At 32.5% G+C, this 16,506-nt stretch overlaps 3 protein-coding genes across 4 annotated transcripts; 2 read left to right on the forward strand and 1 right to left on the reverse strand.

The window, feature by feature from the left end:
* Positions 1-290: 290 nt before the first annotated feature.
* IntS3 (integrator complex subunit 3) lies at positions 291-6,360 on the forward strand. Its single transcript, XM_014234530.3, has 9 exons — positions 291-615; positions 776-1,386; positions 1,497-2,130; positions 2,416-3,699; positions 3,798-3,955; positions 4,453-4,597; positions 4,670-4,795; positions 5,397-5,585; positions 5,652-6,360. Exons 1-9 carry the CDS (start codon positions 469-471, stop codon positions 5,718-5,720), a joined length of 3,363 nt encoding a protein of 1,120 aa, XP_014090005.2. The 5' UTR covers positions 291-468; the 3' UTR covers positions 5,721-6,360.
* On the reverse strand, positions 6,017-9,418 carry Wee1 (Wee1 kinase). The gene is made up of 6 exons (XM_014234543.3): positions 8,831-9,418; positions 8,542-8,760; positions 8,355-8,457; positions 7,546-8,250; positions 7,296-7,432; positions 6,017-6,613 (listed from the first exon to the last, which is right to left on the reverse strand). The coding sequence occupies exons 1-6, from the start codon at positions 9,273-9,275 to the stop codon at positions 6,468-6,470; spliced, it is 1,755 nt and encodes a 584-aa protein (XP_014090018.3). The 5' UTR covers positions 9,276-9,418; the 3' UTR covers positions 6,017-6,467.
* Positions 9,419-10,212: 794 nt separating this feature from the next.
* Hrb27C (Heterogeneous nuclear ribonucleoprotein at 27C) lies at positions 10,213-16,506 on the forward strand. 2 transcript variants are annotated; one of them, XM_014234576.3, is made up of 4 exons: positions 10,213-10,402; positions 11,918-12,207; positions 12,278-12,787; positions 13,034-16,506. In XM_014234576.3, the coding sequence occupies exons 3-4, from the start codon at positions 12,293-12,295 to the stop codon at positions 13,808-13,810; spliced, it is 1,272 nt and encodes a 423-aa protein (XP_014090051.1). In that variant the 5' UTR covers positions 10,213-10,402; positions 11,918-12,207; positions 12,278-12,292; the 3' UTR covers positions 13,811-16,506. The 2 variants fall into 2 exon arrangements, with proteins under 2 accessions (XP_014090051.1, XP_014090042.1); XM_014234567.3 differs by lacking the exon at positions 10,213-10,402 and adding an exon at positions 11,595-11,733.

Genomic DNA, 16,506 nt, shown 5'->3' on the forward strand with positions numbered 1-16,506 from the left:
ATAAGAATTTTATTTTGGTTTGTGATTTCTTCAATTTAAAAAAAATAATTTTTGGGAACAAAACTTTGAAAGTAGAACTCAACAAACGCAGAATATTTTTTTTTTATAAAATATTCTAGCATCTTTTAGATTTATTTATGAGAAAATAGTTAAAGAACAGATTTTATATAACCTTGTCAAATTAATTCGAGCAATTAAAGTATAACATCCGTAACATAAATATAAACGAGGCATAATGTTTCTTGTAATCTACATTTAATACGTACAAAGATTTCTTTCAGAAATTTAATACAACACTGTGCTGTTAACTCGTTTGATGAAAACTGCTGGCTTTCTCACTTCACAAATTTACACAAAATTTTCATTTTATTTATTTGTCGATGTAGTTTTTAAATTAAAATCCATAGAATAATAAACACGTTAAGTGAGGAAACGGCATTGGCGCCTAAATTATGAATTAACAGTTGCATGTACCTAAAGCGACAAAGAGACTGTGACTACGACCGCAACATTCCCGACGGGGAGGGAGCTCTTCAAATGGAGCAACACAGCAATCACAACCAATCGAAATTGTTCATTTGTACGGCCGTAGATTTTCGAGACGAATTGGAAGAGGTCTGTTTAACATTTTTACATCGTCATTGCAAAGATTAAAACATTTTGTCATATTTTTTTTGAATGTAATGCTTTATGTACATAATGAAATTGATTTCAAAATAGTATGGTTTCAGAATATAGTGCTACAACTTATTTTATAATATGTCTTTACTTGCAGCGATTTGAACGTGCGTACGTAAGCCTACAACAGCAAATCAATGGCCTCAATGAGAAGGACATGCATGACATTCTGTCACAACTCGTATGTAAAGAAAAACAGCATGAAGATATTTCAATAGGATTTTTATACACAATGTTAACAGACCCTGCCGTGGCGCCAAAAGCTTATAGAGATTTAACACTTGTCGCTAGGGACGGAATGAATATGGTTGTTTCAAATCTTACAATGCTTGTAGCCGAAAAATATGGAAAATTAACTGAAGTGGCACGCCGCCAGCTAATATGGTTACTACGAGAACTTGTGAAACATCAAGTACTTTTGGTGGAAAATATAGTGTGGAATTGCCTTAGGCAAGCTGGTGGTGGTGATATTTCCATTAAAAATATCTTTCTGGTTGAAGGCCTTCTTGACATATTCATCGATTATCGTGCATGGCTAGAATCACAAGCATTTCTTGTACAGACAGTGGTATATAGCTATGTTCGACTTATAGAAGATCACGCAAGCCCGTCATTGACTACTCTTCGACAAAAAGAAGTAAAATTTATAATATCATTAATACGCGATCGTTTCTTAGATATAATACCATTGGGGAGAGATTTTGTAAGGTATACACCATTATTGTAGAGAAATTAACATTACTATCAAATAGTAAATCATTAATAAATGGCATAAGTTACGCAATATATTTATAACTAATGGCTACATTTACTTACAGGCTCTTACAAAATGTTGCGAGAGTTCCGGAATTTGAACAGTTGTGGCGGGATATTTTACATAGCCCAGAAAGTCTACATCCAACATTTACCGGCATTTGGCAACTTTTGCAAACACGAACAAGCCGACGATTTCTACAAAGTCGTTTAACGCCAGAAATTGAACGTAAATTGACATTTCTCGCATCATCTGTTAAGTTTGGCAATCAGAAACGTTACCAGGACTGGTTCCAGGATAAATATTTTGCAACTCCCGAATCGCATAGCTTGCGTTCAGATTTAATAAGGTTTATTATAAATGTCATACATCCCACAAATGATATGTTGTGTTCGGATATCATTCCTCGTTGGGCCATCATTGGTTGGCTGATATCATCTTGTACAAATCCGATTGCATTGGCTAACGCTAAACTTTCGCTCTTCTATGATTGGCTATTTTTTGATCCGATCAAGGATAATATAATGAATATCGAACCGGGCATTTTAGTAATGTATCATTCAATACGCAATCATCCATTCGTCAGCAGCACACTATTGGATTTTCTCTGTCGCATAATGAAAAATTTTGATATACGGCACGAAGATAAAATACGTACTGGTGTATATAATTCATTAAATAAGATACTCGAAAAGCAGGTATGGAATTAAGTAATAAGAAAAGTGTTCATAATATATTTTCTATATAAATTAAACATATAATTTTATATTAGTATATGATATTCATAATTGTAAGTTAAAAAAAAAAACATACAAAAATTCTGATTAAAGCAGAGCATTATGAAAGAAATGTTTTGGAAACCGATTTAACTTCATTATATTTTCAAATCTGCTATTTTGTAATTATTTTAATATGTACTTATGTATTGAACTATTTTCACATGGCAATTTTATAAATTATATTAACGAATTCCCCATTTACAGGTCATTCCAAACTTACAGCCCTTATTTGAATCACCGAAATTAGATCGAGAGCTTCGCAATTTAATCCGAGAAAATTTCCGTGAATTTGTTTCACCCACACAACATCCTGCAACACCAATAGTACCGATGCCACCATTTAAAAAAGAAGCAGAACCTCGTGTACTACACCGTGGTCAAACCTTTTTTGCTGCACAACAACCTGAAATGCATCTACAAAATAATTTTCAACTCAGTACCAATGTGTCTGATTTAACAGAAGCTCAAAGTGTCGATGCTAGTGCAATAGGTAGTGGTGGTGTTAGTACTACAACCAACATCGAAGAGGATAGTAAATTAACGGTTATATCACCCGAAAGTAATGATATTGAAACCGAAGCAGCTTTCAGCGAAGATGACGATGACGTTGCAAAAGATGTCAAAAGTGAAGAGCTAACCGACGACGATGATGATTTGCCTTTATCAAAAGTGCGATTAAAAGAGAAACCCATACCGGAGAAAATCGATCTACCCGCCTCTATAAGTGACTCATTCGAAACATTTGTCACAAAACGCAACTCCTTTACGTGGGAAGCATTTTTGTTGGATTTTCGAACATTGCCCGCCTCAGCATTGGATGAAGCACAATTGAATTATGTGATCTCGAATACGCATTTAATTTTACGCGAAACATTGCCACAACAAAATATTTTCACCGATAGTAAAACCGATGAAAAAAATTTGGCAAAAAGTATAAGTTATCCACTTTTTGGACTATTTCGTTTTCTCTACGAAAATGATGAGAAAAGTAAAAAACCATTTCAAACTTTACTCGCTGAAATATGCGAACGAATACCGGAAATTGGTTATTTATTACTTTACTTTATGAAAGTTCACGTTAAATTACAAACGCGTAAGAATAGCCAACAAGCGACACAATTCAAAACGCCAATTTATCGGCTGTTATGTGAGGCGAGTGGTGAAAAAGTGGACGATTGTTTAGCGCGCGACTTAGATTTACTTGAAAAAGAAAGTACGATAATTTTTCTTTGGCTTTTGCCAGATATTTATCGCGAGTTCAAAAGTACAGCCATAAACAATAGCGAATTGCTGCGAATTACGTTGAGATGTATTGATGCGAAGAACTTGCGTGACCTTATTTACTATGTGGCGCAAGGTAAATTGACACTCTTCAAGCAGGATGGACTGATCGACTGTCTGCGCGAGAGTTTAGTTTATGAAACATTTGAGCAACTGAGCCTGTGGCAGTTGGTGCAAGCACATGATGTGCCGCTTAAGTGCTTACAGGTAAATTATTATGATCCGGAATATGCGAACGAATGAATCGCCAAGAAACATTAATAATGATAAAGCTTAGATTATTTATATAACCTTTTATATTTTAGGATATTTTACCTGAGCTGGAATCTTCAAGTCATCCAGAAGCTCTTAGCTATATGCTTTTATGGCTGAAAAACGAGGAGCCCACAAATGAACTGATACGCCTATTATTGAGTAGAGAGACAAAATCTCGGGGTGATCCTTTTGTCACATCGGCATTACGGTAAGCTTAATCATACATACTTAAAATCAGGGTAGCGAATTTTTTAATTAAAAAATTTTGGATTAAAAATTCAAATTTTCAATATTTAAAATTGAATTGTTAAAGTTTAAAAAAGGGTTATCACGATTCCCACAAAACTACGAGCCCAATTAAAAAATTTAAGTTGTAGGTAATAAAAAGATCTACAACGTTTGTATTTACACCTTTTTTAAATAACTTAAAATTTATATGAAAAATTAAAACAACCAAGTTTTTGGTTTTATATTTTTATCTATTACAATTTTTTTTTTTAAGAAATTTGCTTTAAACTTACCTTTTTATGATCCAAACACACTGTATTCAATCCATTTATTTCATTTTTGTTATTTTATCTTCCTTTTTCAATGGGTTTCAAACCACTATGGTTTTGTTTTGCTTTCAAAAATGATTAGTCGCATATTTATCTTTTTAAACATATATACAGTTAAATATGTATGCAAATGTATAATTATTTCTAGTTTCTGGTGCCAGCGCGGCGAGGAAAAACTGTCGGAAATCATAGCATCACTACTTACGTCAAAGTATCCCAGCTCTTCTCCAAACAAACGGAAAAGATTAACCAAAGGTAGTTCTGCAATGAGTAGCTTACCCTCCGCCGATCAGGTATTACATGCATGGACATATAAATCATAAATTAACAACAACTACAAATCGCATTATTCTTACTTATTTCAGGTGCTGAGTCACTTGGAGCACTATCGACGGAGTTGCAGACATGGTACAGGCACAGGGCTTTATGTTTATGATACTATGCAACGCGCGCTACAAGCAGCGTATACACATAGTAACGAGAGCACAAAAGTAAGATTGCATTTTTACACCCTAAACAGGGTATATTAAGTTTGCCACGAAACTTCTAACACCCAAAAGGAAACGTCGGAAACCTTATAAATAATATATGTAAATGAGCTGAGTTTATTTAGCCATGTCCGTCTGTCTGTACGTACAAAAATTGGTCCCTCAGTTTTCGAGATATCAATCTGAAAATTTTGCAGACGTTTTTTCTCCCCAAGAAGCTGCTCATTAGTATAAACCGCCAATATTCGGGCACTAGCGTATAACTCATACAAAGTGAACGATAAAAATCTCTTGCGATTTTGTATGGGAAACATTTTTATTTGACATATTTTCACGAAATTTGGCATGGATTATTGCCCAGGGCAATGCTACTATACCCGAATAAGTTTTTTATATTGGACCACTATAGCATATAGCTGCCATATAAACTGAACGATAAAAATCAAGATCCTGTATTTTTTTATGTGAAGTTTATTCTAGCTTCGGTACAACGAAAGTTAATATTTTTTTTTTGTTCGATAATTTAATCACAACGAAATTTCTATGTGCTATTGTTACAATATATCAAATGTGCTGATTATATATATATTTTTTCATATTTCAGAAGCAATATAGCGATTTATTTGCGCTGGCCGCTGAAGATGAAACGACAGCAGTGGGGAGACGAGGTGGTAGTGGACGTGGCAGAAAACAACCGACTAGTAAAAAAGATACAAATAATCATAATGCGAGTAACAAAAAAAACTCAGATCCCGTTAAAACGATTTATTCATCAGATGAAGAATCAAGTGAAGTATGTCAAACGAAACGGATGAAAATATAATACATATAAATGATTAATTTTAATTATTTTTTTCAGGAGGACTGGCCTAAGCAAAAAATTTCACAAGCCAAGAAACGGAAAAAAACCATTAATGATTCTGACTGACAGTATCAACAAGGGTTTTATTGTTATGATGTAGATCCATATAATAATGAGAAAGATTTTTCTAATTAAATTGTTTAAATATAATAATTAATAAAGAATGCAATTAAAAAAAAGGAATAATGGAAAAAATACATATATGAAAATAATAATGCCAATATGTAGATGTTTCAAATGTTGAAATATTCACGTTATATTTTTTTATTTTACATGAAAAATAAAAAGTAAAAAAGTCTAATTAAAACTTACAAATATAAATAAACATATTAAATGGTATGATAAACATTGAAACAAATATAATGATTGTACATCTTTTTAATTCAAATAACCACCAAGATACAAAAATTTTACAAATGTATTTGTATTTTTCCACATAATTCTTACACATGTCCACACACATTGTATGTATATCGTAAGTAATTCCTTTTGTAGTAAGAATCTAATTAGTTGTCTTCTGTTGTATGCGTACTCTAATAATTCTATTTGCTTTAATACAAATCAAATTATATTTTGATTGCCTTCAGGTAGACATGTTTGTTTAGTAACAACCAGTTAGTATTTTCATAAACCAGTAATGTCACCGTTAGTGATACAAAAATTGAGAAATAAAGCTATATCCGTACATTTGGCGTACATACATATATATTATATATTTTCTTATTTACAGTCTGTTTATAGTTAAAAAATAAAATAAGGACAATGGGTAAAATTCGTTTGTATAACTTCCGCAATTAATACTATTGACAGCATTTACTCAATTCTATAATTTAATTTGTTAATAACATTTTTGTTACGATCGCGCAGACCATCCAATTTAGAACTGTGGCATGTGCGTTTTTTGCGCGAATATGAGCGTAAACAACGCTGTTCCATAGAAGCTGTTGGCGTTTGATTTGCTAAAAAAAATATAATAAATATAATTGTAAGATTGATAATTATGTAAAATTATTTAAAAAAAAAGTAAAATTATATTATAGAAATCACTATTATACAAAAAACTTCGTGAAATAAAAAAGTTTTCCATACCAGAACTTGATTTCGATCGGTCAGTTTGTATAGAAGCTATATGCTAAGTGGTAACTTCTGAACAATTAATCCTTTGTATAATAATCCATGCCAAATTTCATGCAAATATCGTGTAAAAAGAGCTTTACTCACAAGAACCTGATTTTTATCGATCAGTTTGTATGGCAGCAACATATTTATATGCTACCGTTGCTGTATATCGGTGGTTCTGACAAATGAGCAGCTTCTTGGAGAGAAAAGTTCGATATCTCCAAAACTGAGCGACTTGTTCGCGTATATATGGACAGACAGACGGACATGTCTAAATCGACTATATAGGGCGTTACAAACTTCGTCGTAAAAAAAATAATCTTTTATATATTTTTTAAGGCAATCAAATAATTGAAAGAATTTTTTGATGGTTATGGTGCATGTTGGAAAAATTTACTTAAAAAAATCGAATTTATAGCCCCTTTATAAATATAACATGTAGACAAAGATAATGTAGTTTTATTAACATATCCCACGTATGCAGTTTAGTTATTGAATTTAATAATTTTTAATATAGCTTACCTCCATTTTGTTCATACTGTTTGAGTAGTTTTTTGGCTTCGCGTAATTTGCGTAGTAATATTTCATTCTTTCGTTTTTCAATAGTCAACTCTTGATTAAGTTGCGATTTAGTTTTTGATTCCAATGAACTCAATATACTTCATGAAAAAAATTTATAAAAAAAATAAACAAGAAACATATGTATATTATGAATAGGCAAAGAGTTAACATAATACATTTCATTATATGTTATATTATTAAAATTACTTACGGATGATTAAAAATAGATGTTGATGAAGGGCGCTTTTCCGGATCAGGATGTGTCATAAGTTTGATGAGTTCATTAAATTCTGGACTTAATGTTGATATATTTGGAAATTCGCCGTTACGCAAATTCTGCCATTCAGGTCCATTTTTCGGTAATGGTCCCCCACCGGCTGCTTCAAACAATGTCATACCAAGTGAAAATATATCTGCTTTGAACAAATTACTAAAATCTTCCTGTAGTATTTCAAATGGTAAATAACGGCAATCGCCTTCTTCAACGTGTGGCTCTTTTACTGAGGTCACATGTCCAAGATCACCAATTTTATATGTTGTAATACATTCTGTGTTACTAAGCTCTTCATATATACCATCCATACCATCTTCATAGTATTCTTTTGTCAACGGTGTTGAACTGGACTTATGTAGCGACGGCATTTTCGTAAGAAAAATATTGCCCGATTTTAAGTCCATATGCACCAGATCATTTGAATGTATATATCGAAGACCTTCTGCCACATGAAGTAATAAAATTTTCAATTCAGATTCAACGAGAAAACGTTTTTGTATAAGCGATTGTAAACTGCCGCCGTTGCAATATTCATTCTGTATGAGCATATGATTATCTTCCGCCCACGCAGAGTAATAGCGAACAACGTTGTCATGTTTTCCTAATACCGCATGTGCCCATACTTCGTTCAAAGCCCGTTTTCTGTAATGTAAATTTAAAAAACAAATTTCAGTATGAGTGGTATGATTTAATAATAATTCAAAAAATAAATACTATATTCTCAAAACACTATTTCTCAAACTCACTCGAAAAAACTACCTGCCACTGGCTTTATACTTTTCTTAATGGCATATATACAACCATCCAATCGATTAAGACACTGATAAACTAAACCGAACTCTCCAATTCCTGAAAAACAATTCAAATTGATAAATATATACATATATAACAATATATAATAATTAAAGGCTATTATATTATGTAAGTACTAACCAATTAGGGATATTTCTAAGAATTCCTTTTGATAACGGCTAATGTTTGTATCTTGCAAAGCTAGTCTTTTTGGAGCTTGAAGTATTTCCACATTGCCATCTTCTTCTCCATCAGCTATATTATCTGCCTCCGTGTTTAAAAATATCTGTAGTGATTGATTGCTCAAATTGTCTCTTCCAAATTGAGTTCGGCATCGCTTTTTATTTCGAGCCAGAAAACCTGCAAAACAAATAAATATAAGATATAATTTATATAATATAAGGATAGGCAAAAGTTTCGTATATCTTACTGTCAGGGGTAAAAGGATTCACATTTGCGGTCTGTTGAAAATTATCTAAAACTCGACTATGCAATGGCAGCGATCTTGGTCGTTCCTCTATTTCGCTTTTTCGAGCAACGTCTGCCGCAACCGCTGCAGACAGATGGTTTCGTGATTTTTGCAGAATGGTTTTCGGTGTGGCGGGGGTGTCGAAAAGTCTCAATGCTCGTACCTTGCGGTAAGGAGGCGAAACAGATGCAATTGCTGACGATCGCGTCTGTACCGGACTTGACCGTTTCTGTGCTTCCTCATCGATCTGTGGTGATGCAAAACGTAGTTTCCGAGGTTGAATAAGACAAACGGGAGAAGGTGAATGCATCTCAACGCTGGAGTTTAATTCGATTTGTTCCTGAGAACTATCCGCGTCGTTTTTTCTGTCAGGTTGAAGCTTACGAAATGCTTCCATTTCGAGCATTTGTTCGATACGAATGTACCACTATTATGTAAGTCGTATTTACTTTCTGTAAAAAAACTTCAACGAAAACAATAATCACAAGAAATTCAATGAATAAAGAGATATTCCAAATTCGTTTGGTTAAACTGAAATTGAACTTAAATTAATGACTTGAAGTTGGCTGTAATTCACAGTTAAAATTTCGGACCAAAGGAATTTTGTTAACCAGATATGTTAATATCATCCCTCAGAGATGCGTTCATTATGTACATAAAAAATATTTTAAACCCATTCAATTCAATAAAAACGAAGTCCGTATATGCTTAAATGAATAAACGGTAATGTTGAAATTTAAATTGCATTTTACCTACGTACGTACTAAATTTTGCAAAGAATTCAAATTCTAAAAATCGGAAAATAAATATTTTATGTATACTCCGTACACAATACATACATATATTTTGTTTTAAATATTTAATAAGCCCTATTAAATTTAATTATATATAGAAAAAAAAAGTTAATAATACGTCGTTCTTTAACTCAGTATGCTCTTAAACATCCTCAAAGTCCTTTTTAACAATATTTAACATCATACATATTCATAAAATACAGTACAACATATATTCTCTTTCAGAGTGTGAAAAAACTTAGTAGACTAATTTTAATTTCATATTTTAATTATAGTTATTATCACTAGATATTAGAATTATCCGATTATATTTATATAATTAATCGAAGTACTAGCAAAAAATGGTGTATCTACATATGGGTTAATGATTGATAATTTTGCTGGAATGCACAAGCCTTTTGTGGAGGGAAAATGTTTCAAGAATAAAACGTGGCATAATACTGCGAGTCTACTCAACGCATATGAAAAAAAGAGATAGATATATAGTACTTTCAACTGAACAAGCAGTCATTGTACTCTGCGACGTAGACGGTTTCACCACAGTTCAGTACAGGGAAAACTCACCTCCTGCATGCAGCGTTTCAGTTTGTCGAAATCATTTTTTTAAGTTAGGTTATAATCGTATGCATCAAATCATACAATTAATTATAAGCTAGTTTTTTAAGGAAAAAACTTAAATTTAGTGAATTTGCAGTGCGAATAAATTGAGATTCTCGCAGACGAACACTTGGCGGAAACGGTGAGAATAAAATTTTTATGATTTAAGGACTTTATATAACGCTTTCGGGTGTCGGAATTTTACGTGAATTAGCAAGCTGGTTCTGTTTGCCGCTGACTAGATTCCACTCATTGGTTGGCGTTTACGCAAATTGGTGCTCCTTAAAAACCTAAAAGAAATCAGTGTGGATGGTTCGATTAATGTGGGAATGGGTACCGCGATAGTTGTAATAATTTATGTTCATCGCGGCATCAATCAAGCTGGTATTTAATACGAGGCAATGGAGAAAATTATGAATACGTAGATGTTTTGATATTTTACTTTGCTATCTTGTTAAAGTACATGAAAATTGCATATTTTTATTTTGCTATGTACTACAAATTTTCGTGAAAAGTGAAAAATTCCTTATTTTATTCTATACATACAAAATACTATGTATATCCACACGATTCACACATCTCCACTTACAAATATGTATACCGTGTATACACGGAATAACTCGCGAGTCCGAGTCGGCCATTTACGCATGTATATAATAAAGTATGTGCATTTGAAGATATATTGGTATATACATATGTACATTCAACAATTATGCACAGGAAGCAATATTTTTACAAAATATAAATATTTGTGTCTGAAAAAGATGTCGGGATTAACATATGTACAACCGGTAAATCATATCTTTAATGGATTGACATAGGCATTCCATTCATTGTGCTGTAACTATGTTTGTATTAGGTTGGGACATATGTACACTATGTGGAACTTCGTATGTATTTGCCCCATTTTGTGACAAAGCTTAATGCTGTATATATTGAATTTTTAGGTTATATGTTGTAAATGTGGCGGTTTTAGTGCGTTAAGTAAATAACATCAAACACATTTTTAAATTTGCTTATCTCGCGTTATAAAGGTGCTAAATGTTTATTAAAATAGCTGGATGCTACACATTTGTTTTTAGCCTGCTATACTTGTGATTAAGCACTCATGAGACATCCATTTTGTTTTTGGATAGAAATGCCGCTAATGGTGAATAACGATAGTAGAGGTGAATATAACATAGTCAGGTACGTCCGTTTTCCGTATACCTGATGTTGCCAAACTGAAAATGCGTAAATTTCCCAAGATAGGCGTATAATTGCTTTAGGTTAAATAGCTTTACTTCAAAACAGACTCGTGTGTAATAACTTAAACGACTGTTTTTAAAATATAGCATTCATTATAATTTGAGATATCAATAGAGGCGTCACGGCGCAAAAAGTATTTGTTTTCGTTTTAAATAATAGCTGTTAGGTTGTATATTTTTTTTAGTCACAAACACTTGTCTATTACACTTGACGGATTAAAATAAGGTATAAAAGTGTGTGAATAAATTCTATGTTAAAATTGAGTTATTGATGATGCCCGAAAGATGAAATTATTATATTATATATAAAGTGTATTACCAAAGTGTTAAAACATCTATTATTTTTCTATTTTCATGCTATCCATCGCCGTTTATGCTGTTGTTTTTTACGTTTGTTAAATCAAATTTAGAAAGTTACGTATTGAAGTCGTGGCTTTAGTTTTCTAAGCTAAACAACCGCAAAGTGTGGATATAGCATATTCAAGCCCCTTCAATAGTCGGAGCGAGTTTCTTCACTTAAGCTAGCTATACTTTGCTTAAATAAAACTAACGATAACAAACTAAAAAAACTACTAGTTAAACTTCATTAAGGTATTGAAAATACTATATTCGGTTAGAAAACCAGCGCAAAAAGTACAGAAAAGTTTGCAGCAGCAACAGAAGAAGAAACGGCCTAAAAACGATTTCAGCAACTGCAACTGTAAGATCAATATAAATTGCTAAATTTGAATACACATATTCTAACCATAAATTAATTTATATATTTAAAGAGTCCCCAGAAGATCATGGAGGAAGACGAGAGGGGAAAACTTTTTGTTGGCGGTCTTTCATGGGAGACGACGCAGGAGAATCTATCGCGTTATTTCTGCCGTTTCGGAGAGATCATTGATTGTGTAGTAATGAAGAACAACGAGAGTGGTCGTTCCCGTGGTTTTGGTTTCGTAACGTTTGCAGATCCTGCAAATGTGAACCATGTACTTCAGAGCGGTCCGCATACACTTGACGGACGAACAATCGATCCGAAACCATGTAACCCACGCACTCTTCAGAAGCCTAAAAAGGGTGGCGGCTATAAAGTTTTTCTTGGTGGTTTGCCGTCGAATGTAACTGAGACCGATTTGCGTACATTCTTTGGACGATATGGCAAAGTCACTGAGGTAGTTATCATGTACGACCAAGAAAAGAAAAAATCGCGTGGTTTCGGCTTTTTATCCTTTGAAGAGGAATCATCTGTCGAACATGTCACCAATGAACGCTACATCAATCTTAATGGCAAACAGGTATGTATTTCGTACACCAACAAATCCATCTTCTAAACAATAGATTTTGTGAAAGAATTTTATTTTTGAATGTATAGGCCGTTATTAAATTTGGTTTATTTATTTGTTTTGTGCAAACTAATTCTCAGTATGAAAAAAAGATAGTATATCTTATTTCTTTGAATTACCATTATATGTTGTAATATGTAGGATTCATACGAAATTTAATTAATTCAACTTTATAAAATACTGTCTATGAATTCATAGGTGGAAATCAAAAAAGCGGAGCCACGTGATGGATCTGGCGGTCAAAACGCTAATAATAGCAATGTAAGTGGTGGCTATGGAAAACTTGGAAATGAATGCAATCATTGGGGCCCACATCATGCGCCTATTAATATGATGCAGGGTCAAAATGGTCAAATGGGAGGTCCGCCACTTAATATGCCAATCGGAGCCCCAAATATGATGCCTGGCTATCAAGGTTGGGGAACTTCGCCACAACAACAGGGCTACGGTTATGGAAACAGCGGCCCTGGTTCATACCAAGGTTGGGGTGCACCACCGGGACCACAGGGGCCACCACCACAATGGTCAAACTATGCAGCTGGTCCGCAACAAACACAAGGATATGGAGGTTATGATATGTACAATTCGACCTCAACTGGCGGACCATCAGGTCCTTCAGGTGGTGGTAGCTGGAACTCTTGGAATATACCACCAAATTCGGCAGGTCCAACGGGAGCACCAGGCGCTGCTGCTGGAAGCGCTACTGATATGTATTCACGCGCTCAAACATGGGGTGCTGGTGGCCCCTCGACAACTGGTCCAGTAGGTGGAATGCCCCGGACTGGTCCTGGTAACTCGGCGTCAAAATCGGGCTCTGAATATGACTACGGCGGTTATGGCTCTGGTTATGATTATGACTACAGCAACTATGGCAAGCAAGACGGCGGTGCTTCAAACTATGGCGCCGGACCACGTTCAACGTATGGAAATGACAGTGCAACACAACCTCCATACGCTGCCTCGCAGGCAGTTTAAGGCGCATTAGTCTAGATACACTCCACGTCCAAATTGCAGCGTCCTCGCCGAAGTAGTGAACGTTGCCTTTCGGTCGTGTACAGTGAAACAAGATTAATTTATAAGCTTAGCGTCTATTCATTCAGTTCAGTTGTTGAAATTAATTACTAACTATATATATATATTACATAAACAAATACTAAATATAAAGTTTATATACATACATTACTTATATTGAGGAAAAAGGACAAAAAAAAACACATATGTGAAGGCATAAAAATAAAGCGAAGAGCATTAGGCACTTAACAAAACATACATAAACACACTGCTACCATCCATTATACACAGACATTGACTAAACAAATCGTAGCGTAAAATTACAAGCAAAAAGTAAATTCATAATTTGAAAATATTTAGCGAACAAATCGTAAACTGTTCATTAATCTAGTATAAATTCGTTAGAATGAATCAACTGGTACAGCTAAGGATATATGATGAGACTGTAGAGGAATGGGTATATGTAATGGCGATCTTATTTTGAATTAATTATGAGTTATTTATTTTTTGCATGAATTTGATGAATGAATGCCCAAAATAACTCGCTTTTAGGCACAATACTACAATAATTTATATGGATATTTTTCGGGAATAACATTTATACTTAACGTGTTATAAGTTGTACCTAATCATTTAAATAAGCTATTAGTGTATAAGGAGTTGTTTTATATCTCACTCCCCAGTAATATTTACTTTTAGTTCTATATGTTAGGACGTTTGTTAAACTGTAAATTCGTTGCACATTTGCACATTTGCCGCATTTAATTACACTACAGTCTAACTTAGCTGGCAGTTCCAGTTGATTTCTTTTATTTCTTAATCTCAAGAGAATAGTATTGTTAAACTACATTAAAATTGGATTTTGTGTGCATAAATTGTATACACCAACACACATCCACATCCTTATATAATTACACTTATGGTTTGATCTTTAGTTACAACTTAAATTATAATAATAAAAATAGTAAATTACAATAATATTTAAAATAATATACAAACATATACATTGCTATATCAATTTTTGAAGTGTGTAAATGAGTAAAATTGAATAGGTGAAAACGAAATGTAAACACACACACGTATATATTCACTTTATATATAACTATGAAGATACAACAACAAGAATTATGTGTAGTAATAGTGAATTAAAGCGCCAATATATATAGATACATATATATGTATATATATTATACATACCTACAAACATAGTTTACATACAATAATTTATCAAAATTTTGATGAAACAAGAGGACAAAGATGGAAAAAAAGAACAAAAATTATATTTGAAGTTGATAAGAGTAAACAAACGGAATGTTTTAATTTAGAAATAATATATCTCATCAAGTGTATGATGTGTAGTCTATATATAGTTTATAACTATTACTACGATAATTACAAACGCAATTTAAATACGGTGTCCGCGAAAGTAATACAATCTCTTAACATAAATAGTAGTGAACATGCTAAATGCCTGTAAATTTTTTTTTTGGAAGTATAGATTAACTTGCGTAAAGTATAGATGTTTAAAATAAGCTGCATTTTTATTTCAATAAAAAAAAACATCGTAATAACATGTCCTCAATTTAAAATAATTATTACTAGGCGATACATTTTTTCTATGAAACTTATTTCATTATACTTTTTTTCTCTAAGTTTTTTGCCGCGTTTCATGTGAACTGTAAATGCCTTTTTTATGTTAACTTCGCGACCCAGTTCAGCTAAATTGAATATGCTTACGAATAAAGATGTTACAAGGTATAAGCTAAATAAAAAAAATATACAGATTCTAATATATTTTAAACGGCAACAAAATGGTGGTAGCTAGTGTTCACAAATATCACTGATGCGAGCCTCAAACAAATAAAAAAAGCAAAAAATAAACGCTAATATTATATTATAACAAGAAAACCTGACGTAATTATTAAATTAAATATAAAAATAAATTACTGTAAACACAAACATACTTTAAAAGCATACATAACTAAATTACATTTAAATGGAGAATACAAGAAAAAAAAACAAAGAAAAAATACAATTTATTATCTACCACATACATTTAAATTTATGTAAAATTAATCGTAACATAATGATAACTAATTTAACAAAACAAAATAAGATTACATATTTGATAGAACGAATGCTAAATTACAATTACAAATGAAACAACTCTAAATTTAATGTACGCTAGTATAAAATTTTAACGTAAAACTAAATTAAAAAAAAAAAACAAAAACAAGCAACCACTTGATGCAAAGTTAAAGTAAACGTAACGTAAAGTAAAAGAGGATTAAACACAAAACCAACACACTGACTGTTAATTGTAAAACAATTTCTTTAATGATTATGATTTACTATAAATTTTAAAGTTTAAATTTTAATTGAATATATAAATATATACATACATATGTATTAATATATACATATATATTTAAATACATGCATACATACTTATTATCAAATATCGTAACTAAATGAAATACTATTTAACCAAACATGAGTTTAATGAAGCGGGAGGCAAGCATAGGTAATACATATGAGCCTTGAGGCAAATCTTTGGTATGTTGTTATAATTGCTGCAATGTTATGCTTTCGTATTCAGTTAGCAATATTGACAGATTAAACAAAATAAATTGAGGTGAATTACTGCTAATAAAATTTAA

Source organism: Bactrocera oleae, chromosome 3, assembly GCF_042242935.1.
Source record: "Bactrocera oleae isolate idBacOlea1 chromosome 3, idBacOlea1, whole genome shotgun sequence".
NCBI lineage: Eukaryota > Metazoa > Arthropoda > Insecta > Diptera > Tephritidae > Bactrocera > Bactrocera oleae.